Source organism: Adiantum capillus-veneris, chromosome 1 (assembly GCF_014529385.1).
Source record: "Adiantum capillus-veneris isolate H3 chromosome 1, ASM1452938v2, whole genome shotgun sequence".
NCBI classification, from domain to species: domain Eukaryota; kingdom Viridiplantae; phylum Streptophyta; class Polypodiopsida; order Polypodiales; family Pteridaceae; genus Adiantum; species Adiantum capillus-veneris.
This window is the reverse complement of record NC_140931.1, coordinates 64,624,108-64,643,731: the sequence shown is the minus strand read 5'-3', so window position 1 is coordinate 64,643,731 and position 19,624 is coordinate 64,624,108. Positions and strand designations below refer to the sequence as shown.

Sequence of the window (19,624 nt, the reverse complement as noted above, 5' to 3'; positions counted from 1 at the left end):
AAAAACTTACGTATGTATGCATCTACCGGCTCACCTTCCTTTTGCACAAAACCTTGTACTTCTTGCCACACTTTGTCAGGATCTTCTGTCTTCACAAACTCCACTTCCAATCCATGCCTTAGATTGTCCCAACTCAATCTTACAACTGGATCAGCCACACACAACTCCTCTTCAAATGCTTTGGACCAAACTCATGCATCACTCTTCAAACAAATCTGGAGAAGACGTAGCATCTGCGCCAGGTCATGAATCTGGTTGCTAATGCAGGCAACCTCCATCTTTTCCAAAAAGTCTTCCCCATCTTCATCACTTCTTCCATAAAATTCCGGATAAGAGAAATCCATGGCTACCCAAGTTTCAATGCTTTGAGAACCCCTTCTAACACACGTGCAAGAACCCAAACTTTTTAATGACTCAATCTTCAAAAACTTCAATGGAGCTCGTTTTTAGATAACGACAAACACATGCGCATCAAATGAGTTTCCATAGTTAATCATCGAAATTACAACAGGCAAAGGGCATTCCAGTATCTCTCTTAATCTCCTTGGTCCGAACATAAAGAGTATGCGCTGCTGGAAAAAAATCTTCCTGGACACATGAACATTTATATGGATTCTTTGTGTTAAATGAAAAGGAGTGAATTAAGCTCCATTTTGATCATCCATTAAAGCCAACCATGCAGCTACCAAGAAGGCACACCTGACTTATCCTCTAATTTTGCGAGAATTTAAGCAGCATTACAGCATAAATGGCTCAAAATACCAAAAAACCAGCCCTCACAACTTGAAATTTTTTTGAAAGAGTTTTCCAAAAAGTAGAACCTGCCAACAATAGAACCTGAGCATCAAGTAGGAATTATTAGTACATAGCCTATGTAGAGGTCATGAAAAGGGTGCTCCAACCACCTATATCACCGAAAGGATCTCACATTTGAGAATTCCTCCAGCCAATAAGACCTCACGTTATCGACCCTCTCACGAAAGCTTATGCAAACCTCATATAGTCAAGTCTCAGAAATGACTATCTTCCAGTCCAAGTCTCAAAAATGACTGAGACTGCCAAATAAAACCAAGTATGGCTCCACAAAGGTGTACAACGACAGTATCCCCAAGAAATGTACAGTACAAGACAATGCGCTCAAACAGGCGCCAAATAATGCATACCCACGGCAACTGCAAGTGACTTCCACTGTCAGTGCATCACTCTACTCTAGCTACATGTACCTATGTGAATCACCTGTATTTATAACCTGTAACCTGTAATCTGCAACCTGTAATCCCAAAGTTGAAGGTACTCAAAGAAAATCCTTAGTGGGGGCACCAAAAGAATGTGAGCGGGATGGAAACACACACAATGCCTCTATAATGACCCATCACACACTCTTGGCATGATACACACACACACACACACTATGGGGCACCACTCGGCTTACACAACCCACGTGGCCGAGACAGGAAGCACTTCGATGGAGTGAGAGGAGAGAGACTATCCATTTGCCCACCCCATACAGAGACACACACACACACACACACACCCAAAAACCTCAGCTCAAAAGAAGAGAATTTATGATTTTTAGATACAATTGAGCTTGGTCCAACACCAATGGGACAAATAGCTCACACAATATGGGTAAAATATGCCAGATACAATCACAAATTGGAGCAGAGGCTTCGCTCATAGAAGAAACTTACACAGCCAAAATAGAAAAAAAATAGTGAGAAATTTGGAAAAATGGACAGTGCCATCATGTCCAGAACGGCCCAAAACCCCAGTCTACAATGTCAAAGTGCTCAAATCCGACCTCGGATGAGCAGTTTATGGCCAAAACACGCTCCAAAAACAGCAAAAACTCACTTGCGGTTGTTCTTCCTCTTCTCTCCATGTTTTTTCTGGTTTTCTCTCAGGTTTTTCAGTTTCCACTCTTAGCTTTATTACTGGGGCACCTTTGGCCTTTTAGTAGTTGACCTCAAATCGACCCCGAAGAGGCCAAAAAGTGGCCTCGTAGTGCATAGTTGTCATCCTCTTGCATCCATCTACACACGTGGCCCTCAACTTTTCCAATAATGCATTCCGCAATCACGTGAAGTGGCCCCCAAATATAGTCCTCATGATAACCTTTTGCATAATTCATCACAAAAAACAACCACGTTGTGTCCGTACTTATCCATGTGCAAGTAGTGACCCCATTCGACCTCCTGACGCCACTAGATGCCATCTGACGCAGCTGCTTACCTCATGCGGTTGGCCCGTGGATAGCTTCCTTGAGAATTTATATGTTCTACCAACTCCTTGTTATTATAGAAAAAGTACATTGGTACTAGTCACGATGAAAATTGATGCACTATGTACATGTTGTCCTACCTGTACACATGTGCCCCATGTAACCACCTGGCTCTGGGAAATGGGTTTATTCGATGCACCATTCATGTGTATATACATATGCACAATCCCTTACTCCAAAAAACTCCTAACACCGTCAAATTGGTAAACGTGACATGAATCAGTTGCATGAAAGTTTTGCAATTGCAAACGTGTTTCCGCAATTTACCACATGCCTTGTATGTCACGCCCTTACCGAAAATGTATTGCCATGATGGCGAAAAAAGTAGAAGTACGAATGTAATTAAGCATCATGTGTGGATCACCATGATCATGAGTAACTGGGAAGCCTTGCTTTTAACCCTTGTCTGGATTCAAGGACATGCCTTGCACTACCAAAGACTAGCCATAAGATTGTCGCCCTTGATCGAATTAATACAATTCTTGTTGCATATAGAAGAGTTTCAACATCTATACATTGATATAGATAATTTTTTCTCAATTCGACAAGAATTCCATGCATGCAACCCCTTTTTGAGACGTACTGGTGATGAGCCTTGCTTCTTTGGAGCTTTCCCGGCTTCAATGGAACTTTCCCACTTCAAGGACAACACACGTGTCTCCACTGCAAGCATGGAGACGGGCACACCACAGAATGTGTAGAATCCCCAGACCTGTCCACCGCAAGCTCCTCCATCCAAGAACCGAGCCCAAATCCCCCCACTTCCGTCGATTACAAGCGACACGCATGGGATAGTCCTCATATAATGGGGGGGTGCTCAAATTAAGGCGCCCCAAGCTTTAAAAAGTGTCTAAAACAGAACATGCAGCGATGGCAACATAGAGAAGCTCGTCGAGAGAGGGAAAGAGCGAGGGTCACCTCTGCATTGCTTGAATGCGCCCGCCACAGTAACAGGTTTCCTCCAGCTTCATCTCGCGCTACCGTAGCTCTCCATAGCTCAAGGTTCGGAGAAGGTCGGCCCTTCTTCTCCCTTTGCCTCTAAAGGCCGTGCACACCCGGTTCTTCCCCTTGGCTTCTTCCCCGCCTGTCAAGAGAGGAGCTCCACGGCTTTGCATGTACATGCAACATGCAAAAAGACCACGCCTTCTGGCCCCAAAAATGGAACCAACTCTGATACCAATGTAAAGCCCCCTATGGGACTGCCTAAGAATGAACCTCCCAGCCTCCCATTAAATAGCCCCTTGGGCCTCATTCCCTATCCACACTTGCAGCTGGCCTTTTGGGCCTGGTCCTTGACCACCAGACTTTGCCCTTGGCATGACACTAAATAACTTGAAGTATAAGTCTAACAAACTTTTTGGCTAGCAACTTTAGAGCCTAATGTACTATTGTCCTACCCATATCAAGACCAGCCAAATATCAACAAAAAGCTAGTTTTCAAGGTATCCTCAAGCAAACTAATTAGCATCTATGTATAAGCAATTCCTCTTTATAATTTCAAAATCACATATGTATTCACGAATTGACCTAGGTGTGTGTATGCATGTTCTTTTAGAACTTGTGACAGACTTCTCAGATCCATATTGTGAAATGTCTTTGTACATCAATATCCCCACACTATGGTACCATGTGAAGTGTTCATTATTGCTTATGTACCACATCAACTCTATTGTTTGCAAACTCTAAAAAGTTAAAAATTTTGACGGTATCTTCTTCATATAGCATGCAAATTTTCAAAAATCCATCACTGTCATCTCCTTTGAGACCCTCACATGAGATTAAGCCTCTGCAAAGAAGCACACTAAAAACATAATAATAATAAGCACTTTTATCGATCAATTTGTATAGATCTTTTGCCTGCAAAGTAAATTTTCAACTCTCATGACATTAGTGTAACCTTAGAGTAGATAAGCGACCCAAAAAGCTTAGTGTAACCTTAGTGTAGATAAGCGACCCAAAAAGCTAGTAGACATCAACTTGACCTGTAGAATACTATCAAGCAATGTCTCCTAGTAGTATTTTTTAAAGAATCGTAGCCTTTTCTAGCGTGCTCAGGGCCACCTTTTGAAATCAACCCATCTCTCTCTATGGAAATCCCCCCCTTCTCTAAAAAATAAAAAATAAAAAAATCTCTCAAGTACAATGCATGTGAGCGACCACTTGAGAATCAAGATAAATAGAATATCTAGTGAAAGCTTTCACCGAAGCATAAATCTTGTATGGTAAGGAGCCTTTGTCCCCAAGTACTGATGGAGCCATTGGTAATCATTTTTCTCCCTCCTTTATTTTCTCTGGCTCAAAAGGCTCCAGTTTCAAAATAATTGATAACTATATTAGTAAACTAAGAGGTCACTCAATGGTTTGTACAACCATGCACCACCTTCTTACAAAAGAAAATAAAGGGGACCTCCTTCTCATTATCACCTCTTTCCACCTTGTCCTCTTCCTTCCATGGAACCCTCCCTCTCCTTGTCTTCTCTCTCCCTCTCACTCTCTCTCTTGGCTAAAATTTTCACTATCTTTTCCCCTCTCTCTCTCTCTCTCTCTCTCTCTCTCTCTCTCTCTCTCTCTCTCTCTCTCTCTCTCTCTTTTTAACCAACAAAAAAAAACTTTATCTCCCTCCACACACACACACACACACACAAAGCTGAAAACAACCAATTTTCAGCACACATAAGAGTACATACACACACACACTCTTCTCTCTCACTCTCATGTCTTTCCCAAGCTCTCCATAGCTGAAAATTGCTGTTTTTTGGCCATACACACACACACACACACACACTCACATACACATACACACACACAACATACCATCAACACGCACCCCACTCTCATAATCACCACGAAACACTCTCACAAATCAGCCCATAAGCCCAAAATAGTTAAATTATAGCCACCATCATACGCACACATGCACATGCTCTCATATATACACGCTTCGTGCCAGCGGCTTCAATGAAGTGATGACCACTATGAAAACCGCAAAGACACTTGACTACGATCACTATCAAACAACACGACGCAAGGGAGGCTTGTCAGAGAGAATCATCAAGATACGGAAGCACTAATTAGATGGGCCATGCCTATGTTCATCAATTTCAAATGACAACATCAACCTTGTAATCATCCTTTACTCCACCTACGCCCTCATAATCACACTTTTGTGTGTTAACACAAATTCATTGTAAATTTTTTACTCTAGATTTGAAATCTAGGGCATGAGTGAGAGAAACAAAGCCACAATAAATAAAGTCTTGGCCAAAGTTAGAGCCACTACCGCTATAAGTGACGGATTTATCTTCTCCAACGACAAACCACCTTTGGCAACCTCTTGTAAAAACCCTCTCTCCTCTCTCAAATAAGCTAGATATGACTAGCATACCTTGTAAAAACCCCATTCCTCTACTCTCCTTTCCCCTCTGTCTCTCTCTTCCCCTACTGTTTTCTCTTTGGGGACCTCTATCACAAGCATCATTACATCAGACATGGCCGACCCACGGTCACATGGTGTGGATCACATCCCAATAAAATATTAAAAAATTCCACCCTCTTTTCCTATATAAGGAGGGGTCTCTATCACCAAAACACAACAACGCTCTCACCACAATACAAGCTCTACGTTATTAGAAGTTATGATCAAGCATTTTGAGGCATAGGCACCATGCCTCCGCACTTCTAATATAGCTAGAAGTGTTAGTCCATGTAAAAGAGCATTGGGACACACCATCACACCAAAATCGTAAGGAGGTTATGCAGACACAAGGTACTTATCAACACATATTTCACCTCCATCATCATCAACCGCCACACCTTGGTGCAATTTGAAGTGGAGGATTCGGCATTCAACAAGAGTCAAGGTTACCCTCACACCACTCCTTGACATCATCTCCATCCATCGACGAGGTACCCAGTTGAAGTGGCCCCCTTAAAGACAAGAAGTTGCGCCTATAAGCCAGGAATGCCGATGAAGAGGAAGCCATAAGGACTCGACCATCTCTAGCACCACCTACAACAACCACCCAGAGGAATCAACCACAAGAACCAATTGAAGATCAGCAAGACCTCCTCAATTGAATCATCAACCACCTTGAGAATCTCTCAGTCCATTTGGTGCAACAAGGGCATGCACACAATCGCAACCAAGATCAAGGGAGAGGACAACAAAGATAGAACCAAGAATACCACTGTTACAATTGTGGAGAAGACGGCCATGGTATGTATTACTGCCCACTCCCACGGAGGTAGATTTTTAATAGAGGATGGATCAAGGCAAAACAAAGTTTCACCACCAAGAGAAGGACCACCACCACCGAGAGCACCACAACAAGCACCACCAGTGAAAATTCTACAACCACTGGTTTAACCACACCCACCACCACAACAACCTCTCATTCCACCCTTACCTCCACAACTAGCCAACAACTAGGCGTGAGTGTTATCAGCCTTGAAGGTAAAAGAAAGGAGAAAGTGGAGGAGGATATCAAGAGAGTGGCAAAGGGTAAGACCAAGGTTAGCACTAGTTTTGTATCGGACACTCAAATGTCCTGAGACACTAAAGTGTCTTGTCTTTCTAGCAACTTTTCATAATAATTTGGTCAATCTAGAAAAAAAATTCGTAGGTCACGTTCATATCCTAGGTCAACTATGAGGTGAAGAACATAGCCAAATTTTACTTTTGCCAAAATTAAAACCAAATTAAGATTATAATGATAAGTTTTAAGATGAAAAAATCATAGAAATTTAGTGCAGTTTGAATAAAGTTTTTAATAAATGGAATATAACTTCTCATCAAAATAGATTTTTTATAGATCTCAACGTGTATGCATAGGAAAAAACTTATTTTAGCAAGAAATTGAGCTTCATAACCTAGTTATGGGACTAAATTTTTGCTATAACCAAAAGACCAAAATCTTGAAAATGCTGACAAAGAGAAAAATTTTGGTCTTTCAAGGCCTCTTTCTAACATGATGAGGTTATGGGACAAAACGTAAGGTGTATAATGTATCTATAGGTCAATATCCATCAACTAAGCAATTTTCAAGGGTTCAAACTCATAGGCACCTTGTAATTCAAGCTCATTTTAAAAAACTTATAGTGCGTAATTTCTTGGAAAAAAAACATTGTTATGAAAAATTAATGAAAGTGTATATAAATCTTTCAATTGTGTCCATATGAGGTGTTTGTATACAAATAAGTGAGATGAACTAAAAAATCCAAAAGTGGACTTTATTTTAAGGCTTATCTTTTATAAATAAAAAATCATAATTACAACATGCGCATTTTTTGGATAGCCATAAATCACCAAATGTGGCTTGCATAACCATTAAAAATTATCACCTTATGTAATGGAGTCATAGATCTAGTATAAATGCATCATAAGACATTGTAAATTTAGATGAACTAAATGTTTTTTGTGATTTTTAATTAAATTTGTGAACGTTGCATATTTGACCCACAAGACTTTCTATATTTAATTCTAGTCACAAAGAATTTTTTTCTCACATGATAATTGCAAAAATATCAAACACATATATAAGTAGCTACCACGGATTATTGCATGCACCCTACTCATTTTTTTTCCTTTGGCTAGAGTATAAGTTTTAATGAAACATTGAATGTTGTTTTGAATAGCACCTTTTCTTGAGTGTAGTTACTATTGAGGTTATGATCAAAAGTGAAGGATTATAATTTCTATGAGTACTTTGAATAACATTTTATAAGTTTGCGAAAGCATTTTTTGAGATGTGTTCTAGATTTCATATACCATTTTATTTAAATTTGCAAAAAAAGGACACTAAAGTGTCCTTTTTGGTACCAAACTAGTGTTAAAGGAGTAGATGCCATGGGGTAAAGAACGCTAGGCATGGTGAATCTTCCCAAAAGGAAGAAAAGATGACAGCCAAGGGGCAATCTATCAAAAAGCCATCCAAGTCATGACGTAAAATTGACATTGTGGATTTCTCTTTGAGTGAATGTTCTACACCATATGATTTGGCTCAAGATGTCCCTATGTAGGGCCCAAAGATCACTTGGCCTCAACTACTTCACCTTGCACCTAGGGTGATGAGACAATGGAAAAATATGGTTAGCATGCGACGACCAAAGACAAAGAGAGCTAGGGTTACCTCTGGGAGGAATCTAGATGGCATACTACCTCTGATGGATGCTCACATCAAAGGGTACCACATCTACAATATCTACATCGATGGTGGTGCACAAATATGCGTCATGAGTGAAAAAATGATGCACCATTTAGGCTTAGAAGTGAGTAGGCCGACACCATGTCAAGCCAAAATGGCAAATACAGTAAAAGTTCAATGTGTTGGCATTGTGAATGCAGTTAGGGTAAAGGCATTCAACACCGAGGTGGATCTTTGTAATGTCACATAAAGGGGAGGGTTGCCCTATCATTCTAGGGAGGCCTTGGCTTATGGCTATGAAAGCTAGACAAGAATGGGACACCAGCATAATCTAGATGAAGGATGCAAAAGGGAGGCAAATACTTTACGACATGAAGATAGGTCAACAATGTGACATGGATATATAAACATCCAAGGATGAGTTTTCTAGTGACTCTTCAATCACTTCAGAGGAGGAGTCAACAATGATTGAAGAAACCAACAATAGCATTGAGGTGATGGGGATCATTCTCAAGGACCCTAAGAAGATGGAGCAACTTAATGCATCATCATCAAACCAAGGGGAGCCACTAGGTATACAACCTCTAGTAGAAGTAAGTAAGCTACATCGAATTCTCTCTAGTGATTTGTGTGGCAAGGAGTGTTAAGAATATGTTTTAATGCTAAGTAATTTTACCACATTGTTCATTGATGAATATGATAAAATCAGTGGTATCACAGTAGTTCAGCATCACATCAAGCTCAAGGAGGGAAGTAAATTTGTAGTGCAGAATCTCAGATGGCTAGGAGTAATTAAACAAGAGGCCTTGCTCAAGGAGGTGAGAAAATTGTTAGAAGCAGGTTTCATCTATCCTGTTGTAGACTCAAAGTGGGTTTCTCTAGTGGTAGTCACACCAAAGAAGAATGATAAGTGAAGGGTTTGTGTTGATTACAAGCCCCTTAGTGCAGCCACAAAAAGGGACCATTTTCCTCTCCCTTTTCAAGATGAACTTCTCATTGAGGTAGCAGGACATGAGCGCTACACAGTATGTGATGGATAATCAGGATACTTCCAAATTAGCATCAATGAAGAAGATCAAAAGAAGACAACTTTCATCACACCGTGGGGATGCTTTGCTTATAGAGTTATGCCTTTTGGTGCCACCAATGCTCCAACCACTTTTCAGCGTTATGTGAAATTTGTTTTTCAGCCATTCTTTGGCAAATCAATTTGTGTTTTTATTGATGACTTTTGTATCTATAGCTCTCATTCTCTTCATTTGGAGAAAGTCTATGAAGGTCTAGCTAGGTTACAAGCTTTGGGTGGCCAGCTCAACCTGGAGAAATGCCACGTTGGTGAAATCAAGGTTACTCTTCTTAGCCATTTAATCTCGGCCAAAGGTATTGAAGCTGACCCAAGCAAAGTTCAAGCTTTGGTGTCTTTACCATCGCCCACTACAACCAAGCAGTTGGTCTCATTCCTTCAAAAGGTAAGGTATTTGAGCAGGCTCATTCACTTGCTCTCCTAAGTGGTTATCCCTTTACAACAAGTTACCCACCAAGAGATCTTTACTTGGAGTGAAGAAAATGAACAACATCGCAATGAGGTAAAACAAATCTTAGCCTCACTACCCACCATTGCACCTCCAAAGTGGGATGAGCCATTTTATGTGAATCCTAGTGTGGGAAATGACACACTTGGGGCAGTATTGATGCAAAAGGATCCTCAAACTTCTTTCATGCGTCCTATCCCTTCTCTAGTCACATGATGACTGCATCAAAAAAGGGACACATGGCAGTGGAACGTATGGTGCTTGCATTTGGGTACCACAAAATTTGGCTCTTCTTTACTGTCTAGACCATTCATAATCCTAACAATGGAAGAAGTATTTCCTTATGTAATGCAGCACACGGATGTTTATTCTAGGATTTCCAAATGGCTCACAAGGTTGCAAGAGTTTGACTAAAAAAATGCAAGTGGAGAACTCCACAAGGGCCAGTCTAAGAGGTATTATCACTCATTTCCACCACTATGAAAAGAAGCTAAAGATAAATCCAAATGATCAAGAGACTACACCTGTGTTGGAGGTCCCAAAGGTAGAGGGGGCTCACTCTCTTTACTTTGATGGAGCCTACAAGAGGACAGTGGACAAAGATGTAGCTGGCATAGTCATCTCAACGAGAAAGGGGATAAGGTTTTTTCCATTGGGCATCTCTTGGATTTTCACCCCAACAATGAGGCAGAATATGCAGCCTTAACTCTTGGGTTAGAGTGGTGTGTGACACAAGGTATTCAACGATTAAATGTTTTTGGTGATGCCATGCTTTTAATAAAACAAGTACAAGGAACTCGGGCTTGTAAAAATCATAGCTTGCTAAGCCATTTGCGCAAGGTTAAGGAACTTTTGGGAAAGTTTCAAATTGTACAATTACAGCATGTCCCTCGAGCAGAAAATCAAGAAGTTGATGCTATAGCTAGAGAGAAGCTACAAGATGTTCCAGTTGTGGTGGGTGCTATCAAGTTGAAGTTGCCTCTCTTTCAATGTAGCGATGCTATGTCTGACATCATGAGTTTCTTGGACACAGGAGAGTGTCCTAAAGATCTTACCAAGGGCCAAAAGCAGTGGCTTGTGCGCAAGGCAACAAAAACCCCCTTATCAATGATGACCTCTACTACGAGGGTAAGGATCAGATTCTTAGGCGTGTACCTTTCTCTAGAGAGATAACTAAAATAATTTCAAGTTTCCATGATGGTGTTTGTGGAGGACACTTTTCACTTGATATCACTAATAGAAAGATTCTACAAGCCGGGTTTGTATGGCCTAGTCTACAGAGAGATGTGCACCATTGGTGTAAAACATGCAAGAAATGTCAAAAAGCAGGGGATAGGAGGCTCACCTATGAGCCACAAACTCCTATAATCTCTTATGGACCATTCGAGAAATGGGAAATTGACACTATTGGGCCTTTGCCAAGGTCCCAATCAAGTAAATTGTATATCATCACGGGTGTAGACTACACGAACAGGTGGACCGAAGCAGTAGCTACCACTTGGATTACAGCTAAGGAAGTAGCAAAGTTTGTATTTAAAAATGTTTGCTGCCGTTTTGGAACTCCTCTTGAGATAATTTTTGGTAGGGGGTCAGGTTTTAGTGGAGACCTAGCAGGAGAGCTGATGGAAAAGCTGGGCATGTCACGACGCCACTCAACTCCCTACTACCCACAATGCAATGGTTTGGTGGAAAAGATAAATGGTATGATCTACAAGATCATCACTAAACATGTAAACAATCACAAAAGTGATTGGGATAAGCACCTTATGGCTACACTTTGGGCTTATCTCACTTCATTTGGCACATCCCTTGGATTTAGACCATGTCACTTCGCGTATGGTAAGGAGGCCATTTTACCCAATCGAAGTTCAATTGGCTCGTCTTAGAGTGCTAGCTAGGCACATGGAGCGCCCTAATAATCATCTCCATAACCACATTCTAGAACTAGAGAGGCTTCAACTAGACAAAGAAGAGGCTATCAACAACTACTATGCAACTGAGGCAAAGCAACGACGCCTCACCTTCAACAAAGGGCTCAAGGAGAAAGGTCTCAAGAAAGGCATGGTGGTCCTAAGGTAGGATAACAGGTTTGACACTAGGAAGGATAAGAATTTTTCACCTAGATGGGAAGGGCCATTCAATGGCAGTTACCGATTGATGGATGCAGACGGTAGGCTCTACAAAACACATGTCAATGGATGGAGGCTAAAGAAGTACCTTTTAAGGTTTGATCAAGCAGCTGTGATGGATATTCCTGAGGAGAGAGACTCCTTCACTTCAGATGAAGAAGGATCAAGCATAGAGCTAGAGGCATAACTGTCTCTAGCTTAAAGGAGAGGGCTAATGAGGGCTGCCTTTTGAAATCAACCCATCTCTCTCTATGGAAAAACCCCCTTCTCCAAAAAATATATATATCTCTCAACCACAGGGCATGTGAACAACCACTTGAGAATCAAGATAAGCAGAAGCCTCCAGTAAAAGATTTCATTGAAGCAGAAAATCTTGCATGGTAGGAGCCTTTGTCCCTATGTACCGACGGAACCACTGGTAATCATATTTGTCTCTCCTTTATTTTCTCCTCAAAGGGCTCCACTTTCAAAATATTGATAACTATATTGGTAAAATAAATGGTTTTTACAACCATGGCGACCACCTTGTTACAAAAGCAAATAAACTAAACCTCCATCTCATTATCACCTCTTTCCACCTTGTCCTCTTCCTTCCATGGAGCCCTCCCTCTCCTTGTCTTCTCTGTCCCTCTCACTCTCTCTCTTGGCTAAAATTTTCACTATCTTTTCCCTTCTCTCTCTCTCTCTCTCTCTCTCTCTCTCTCTCTCTCTCTCTCTCTCTTTTTAACCAACAAAAAAAACTTTATCTCCCTCCACACACACGCCCACACACACACACACACAAAGCTGAAAACAACCAATTTTCAGCACACATAAGAGTACATACACACACACACTCTTCTCTCTCACTCTCATGTCTTTCCCAATCTCTCCATAGCTGAAAATTGCTATGTTTTGGCCACACACACACACACACACACACACACACACACACACACTCACACACACATACACACACACAACATATCATCAACACGCACCCCACTCTCCTAATCACCACCAAACACTCTCACAAATCAGTCCATAAGCCCAAAATAGTTAAATTACAGCCATGTTTTTTTGCACACAAGCACATGCTCTCGTATATACACCCTTCGTGCCAACGGCTTCAATAAAGTGACGACCATTGTAACAACCGCAAAGGCACTTGACTACGACCACTAACAAATGACACAACCCAAGGCAGGCTTGTCCGAGAGAAGCATCAAGTTACGGAAGCGCCAATTAGGTGGGCCATGCATATATTCATCAATTTCAAATGACAACATCAACCTTGTAATCATCTTTTACTCCACCTATGCCCTCATAATCGCACTTTAGAGTGTTAACACAAAATCATTGTACATTTTTTACTCTAGATTTGAAATCTAGGACATGAGTGAAAGAAAAAAAGGCACAATATTTGAAGTCTTGGCCAAAGTTAGAGCCACTACCACTATAAGTGGTGGATTTATCTTTTTCAACGACAAACCACCTTCAGCAACCTCTTGTAAAAACCCTCTCTCCTCTCTCAAATAAGCTAGCTATGACTAGCATACCTTGTAAAAACCCCATTCCTCTACTCTCCTTTCCCCTCCATATCTCTCTTCTCCTACTATTTTCTCTCTATGACTCTATCACAAGCATCATTGCATCAAACATGACCGACCCACGATTACATGGTGTGGATCACGTCCCAATAAAATATAAGAAAATTCCACCCTCTTTTCCTATATAAGGAGGGGTCTTTATCACCAAAACAACAACGCTCTCACCACAACACAAGCTCTACGTTATTAGAAGTTATGAGAATTTTGAAGCGTAGGTACCATGCATGCAAACTTCTAATACAGCTAAAAGTGTTAGTCCATGTAAAAGAGTATTGGGAGACACCATCACAGCACAATGGTAAAGAGGTTATGCACGCACAAGCTACTCATCAACACATATTCCACCTCCAGCATCATCAACCGCCATGCTTTGGTTCAATTTGAAGTGGAGGATGAAGGTTACCCTCACACAACTCCTTGACATCATCTCCACCCATCTACAAGGCACCCATGGTCTCCTCCTTCCTCTCTTGTCCGTCTCTCTCCATTATCTCTCTTCCCAAATAATATACTCTTTTCATTATGTCATTCTTTCTATTGTGTTGGATTTGTGAGTGTGTCACATAGTTGTTTATTTATTTTGCATTGTATGTAGAGGTGTCCGGGTTAGCCACCTTAGGGTTGTTTTGTTCTTGATTTTCATGTATTGTTGTGCGGGTTCGCCACCTCTCGTGTGAATAGTAGTTCACGCACCTACATTCACACTCTCACTATCTATCTCCACTTGTTTCCCTACCACCTCGTACCACAATTCATAACATGTTCAGCTGCGTGACAAGGTGTGTGGTGTGTTGTATAGTATTGTCATTGCATCCTAGCTGCATTTCAAGCTAGGTGGTGCCCCTATTGTTTGTCTTTTATGGTGAAGCCGTCATGCGTTAGCCCTTGTATTGAGGCCACCTGGTCTATCTTGCAAAGCCGCCTCTCAATGCTATCACAAAATAGGCCAAACTAATAACAATACCAAGGTTTATTAACAGCCCGAGGAGTCCATTATTAAAAAATTACATATAACACATGTCAACAAGAGTTACTTAAATAATCCCTTACGAGTTATACCTTTTATATAAGATATTTTTTTATAGATGTACCTAATTATAAATCTCTTATTTTGTTCACACATGCTATCTTACATACATCTAATTAGACTTCCCAAGATTAATGGCGTAGACCAGACCAAGTTACACCAAGAATAAGTCATTCCTAAGAAGTAGTAGTATATCAATAGCGTAGGCCAAGATCAGGTTACACCAAGAATAAGCCATTCCTATGAAGTACCACATTAGTTTAGAGAATTTTAAGTCAATATTGTAACAAAATCTACATTCATTTACAATATTCATTCAAATAGTTGAAGATTGAACTCTATAATCTCAAGATAAAAGTGAACCATCCTTCTCATGATCCACAATGTCATAAGTTTCTTGGAACAACGAAGCAAGGCTCACTTCAAAAAAAAAAAAAAAAACAACTAAGATCCACAAGTACACAATAATCTACAACTAGTTAGTAGCCCACAATCTCTAGCCATTTACTATCAATAACCACAAGGTTCCCATAACTAGGAAATCATGGGTTAAGGTTTTTTATGAGAGGCTAGGTGCCATATATGGTTGGAGATATCATGTCTCCCAACCTACAATCATTCACGCCGATTCCAAGGTGTATGGGCAAAAGCAAGCATTGTATGCAACTTGTGCATGTACATAGATGAAAGCAATGTGTGTGAAGGGTGGCAAGGAAGTAGAGAGTGTGTGCACAAAGTGTATGTGTGTGTGAGAAGCTACACAAGAGAGCTTATGTGTGAAGCGCCACCACAAGGTCCTGAGTAGTTCAAGAGCAAGTCGGAAGCAGAAGATGAGAGAGAGAGAGAGAGAGAGAGAGAGGAGGAGGAGGAGGAGGAGGAGGAGGGAGGGGGTGGGGGACATGTGTTTACAATTGAGTTCAATTGAGATGTTAATTTTCAAACTTTCAAAAGATAGGGTAAAACCCCCAACTTAAGGCCACCTAAGAGAGGGAGCTTAGATCTCCGATCTCCGAGCCCAATTACAACCAATCAGTAGCTCATTTGATTCGCTTCGTCGAGAGCTTTACAAAAAAATTGATCCAACTTTTTTGACGATCGGAGCCGAAAGTTATTAATCCATTTATGCATTCCTGTGTAACAAAAATGGGTGTGAAAAAGAAGACACGCCAACCCCAAAAGAAAGACATGGGTGCCAACAAGGATTAAAGTCATCCATTGCCCAATGAAAAAGTTGCATTTCAAATAAAATGAACGTTGAGCATTCTTTTTGAATTGCACAAAGTTGGTTCACCTTTGTTTTATTATTGGGGGTGTCATTGTCCTATCTTTGGGGGGTGGTAAAAAAATTTGTTGAACTGAAAGAAACATTCACGGAGAGAGAATAGACATGTCATGAACATAATTAGCTCAATATTCATATGTTACTATTGCATATATTATGGCAAAAGATTAAATCCTTAATATCAATGTTTTGAAGTATCTATACTATTAGAAAAGGGAGAGGGATGCCGGCCCCCTCCCCGGAGACGTGGCAACATTTCCTTCAACCGGCGAGCTCTGTAGTAATGAAAGAGAGAGGCATACAAGAGAGCTTAAAATAGCTTTGGTTGTATGCATGCACTGCTATAGTAAACATTCAATGAAGCACTTTAAAATAAGTGTACACTATGCTATACATGAATTCACATGGGCATGCGCACACAAAATCACACACCCACATACATGTTAATCTTTCACAAGTTTTGATCTTTCACATGTTTTGACGGTAGGCAATTTCTCTAGCAACCCACTTTAAGAAAACAATGCAAGACAGTACGCTTGCAAAAGCTCTTAAATATATTCACGATGCAATGGACTTAATGATGAAGTTATTGAAGCTAGAAACCTTGTGTATTGGAATAAGTATTGAAATTGTGCCACATGTATTCACCAACAAAAAATTTCTTCTTTTCTTGCATACCAAACATCAAAATCATTTTTACATTTTAGCCCCCAAAATTTTTACATTTTACAGGTAGAATCATTAATTGTGAGCCCCAAAAAAAACTTACAGCAGCATTATAACTTACAGCCTGGGTGGTCGGTTGAGACCGGTACTGGAGTTGGAGATGAGAGTGAGGATGGCCTCATTCCAGGAAGAGTGCACTGCTCGCAGGCGGAGCAAGGCCCTCATGTTGTGGATCCTGGGGATCACCATCGCTACCTGCAAGTGTTGCGGAAGCGGCGGCGCCCTCTCTACAATACAGCTCTCGGCTGCATTAATGCCTGTACTGGTGCTGTTGCCATGGCCATGACGAGAGAAAAAAGCGGCTAGTGAAGCAAGCAGATCTAATCCTGAGAGCTCCTCTATATCTCGCTTGGGACTACTACTAGACTTGACAACACAATGAGCACCAGCTTTTGCCGCGAGTGCTTTTTTGCAAAAGGCGGCTGCTGCGGCGTTGTCCCTCTTGAATATCAGCATGTATCCTATAGCCTTGGTAAAAATCCTTCTTGTTAGCACAATCTTGGAGCATATGTATGTCTCGTTCTCACAACATGCCTTGGAGAAAAGCTACAGACGTCTCATCGTAGATCTCCCCCTTCACCTTGCCATGTTTGCCTTCAAGATGCAAGCGAATGTGATTGCATTTGGAGAGACACCCTCGCTTCACATCTATCGAAAATAGCCCATAGCTTCTTGGCCCTGCCCAAGTTGGACATACCCCACAATCACTGCATTCCAAGCGATGACATCCCGGACATCAAGCTCCTCGCACATTTTTTGTGCTTTATGAAGTGCACCACATTTGGGATACATGTCGACCAAGGTAGTGCCAAGCACGATGTTTTCTTTCAAAAACCTAAGTCGTGTATTCTTTTGCTCATATGAGGATCTTGTGTAATGCCACATGTCTTCAAGATCCAAGTGTATGTGATTGTGGTTGGAAAGAGGCCCTCTCTCTGCACCTACTTAAAATAGCTTGGAGCTTTGTGATGCTGATCGTTGGCTGCGGGATGCAAGCATATGTGATTGCATCTGGAGAGGCACCGTTGCTTCGCATCTTTCGAAAACAACCTTGAGATTTTTGGCCCTACCCAAGTTGGACAAATCTCACAATCAGTGCATTCCAAGAGATGACATCCAAGATAGGAAGCTCCTCACACACTTTTTGTGCCTTATTAAATGCACCACATTTGGGATACATGTCGATCGAGGTAGTGCCAAAGCACGATATTATCTTTCAACAACCCTAGTCTAACAATATCATCGTGAATTCTTTCGCCCATGTAAGCATCTTGTGTAATGCCACATGCTTTCAAGGTGCAAGTCTATAGTAGGGAAAGGGATTCAGCAGTGGTTTGTTGCTAAACCAGTTGCAACGTGGCGACAAGCACATTCTGGTGGGTGCCAATGCACGCTTTCTTGATGGGTAATATGTTTCATTCAGCTTCTCCACCAGCTCTTTCTGAAAGTGGAAGAAGAGACTCTCCTGCACCTTGATTGCATTGTCCTCATTACTGGAAGGCATCGTCCAAGTCGGATACTCCTTGTTGAAATCTGTGTAAGGGGCAGTTTTTATCAATTCTCCAATCTCGTCTCGAAGATTCATCCAGCTACATGTCTCCACTTGTTGAAGGCACGAATTTTTCACCATTGTCCTATCCCCAGACCAGCAGGATCCGTTGAGTCTTGAAGGCTGGTGTACAGTATCATGCTTTGCAGCACTATGTCCTTTGGCTTGGTAGCACATGCTGCCACACTGCGGTCAACTAGCTTCACATCTTGGTCGGCAGATCTCATCCGGTATGCTTGACAGCTCCTTCATCACATCTATCAGAGCAGCCAATTTTTGTAGGCTCTCGTACAACTGTGGTAGTTTCTTCTCATAAAACTCACCATCTAAATCTCTACTCCTTATCCTTGCTCTACACATGGATGGAAGTTATTGCCTTTGCGAGCTTTTCATCAACGGAATCTACCAGTCTACGGCTAAGAGTTGCTAGGAACACGTCTATTGAAAGATTCTTGATACAGGCTTCCTCTTGCAAGCAGTTCTGCACCTGTGGGATCAGAGAATCCCACTCTCGTTCTACAATGCATCCATCATGTCTACAAAATGCAATGTTCCATTGATTGCATACATGAGCAGCTTGTCCGTGTTCTTCATGTCCATGAGGGTGAGGAGGTGGTAATCCAGGATGGCCCTCATCATCCTCCAATCCCTCACCCAGCTCTCTGTCCCCAGCTGCATCACCACGTACCGCACTACAGAAACACTGTGGGCATCTCTCAGCTCACATTCTAAGCCACGTTGCAACTGGTTCAGCAACAAACCAGTGGCTTCCAAACCATCTCTCTGTTCTTGGAGTTTGTCCCTCCTGATTCCATTGTTGTATCGCATCCTCTCTCTCTCTCTCTCTCTCTCTCTCTCTCTCTCTCTCTCTCTCTCAACCAGATAGCCTCCTTGAAGGACACATTCAAATACTTCTCTGCAACCTCTGGGAAGATGCATCCAAAGCTCCATTAAGCATGGCCCATCAGATGTCGATAACCTCCAAAGCCCTGTTCTTGGAAAATGCCTCAAGGTCTGTATACAGGCCAACGGTGTCCCAGTCGTAACCGCTAAAGAACTTGCCCTTGAGGTAGAAAGGGGTCCTGACAGTGAAGGGGCGATCAGGCCCATACCAACAGTCAAAGCTCATGTTGAGTCTGGCCTGCGCCATCGGGACCTCCTCGAGAAGGGCATTCTAGGTAGCAAGGCTGTTGCCTAGAGGAGCACCATTGAAGATGGACGCAGTAGCCAGGGCATCCATGTTGCAGGTCAAACTCTGCTAGGAAGCAAGATCTCACAATGCTCTCTCTGCCTCTACGTGTGTGTGTGTATGCTTCGATAGAGAAAGAGAGATCTCTCTGCGTGTGTGTGTATGCTTTGCTAGAGA

General features: G+C 41.7%; 1 protein-coding gene and 1 pseudogene across 1 annotated transcript; both read right to left on the bottom strand.

Moving 5' to 3' along the window:
• Positions 1-15,215: 15,215 nt before the first annotated feature.
• Positions 15,216-17,165, bottom strand: LOC147464914 (uncharacterized). The gene is made up of 2 exons (XM_086517055.1): positions 16,771-17,165; positions 15,216-15,831 (listed from the first exon to the last, which is right to left on the bottom strand). Exons 1-2 carry the CDS (start codon positions 17,163-17,165, stop codon positions 15,822-15,824), a joined length of 405 nt encoding a protein of 134 aa, XP_086373181.1. The 3' UTR covers positions 15,216-15,821.
• Positions 17,166-18,000: 835 nt separating this feature from the next.
• LOC147464913 (uncharacterized) lies at positions 18,001-19,408 on the bottom strand (annotated as a pseudogene).
• Between the last annotated feature and the right edge of the window lie 216 nt (positions 19,409-19,624).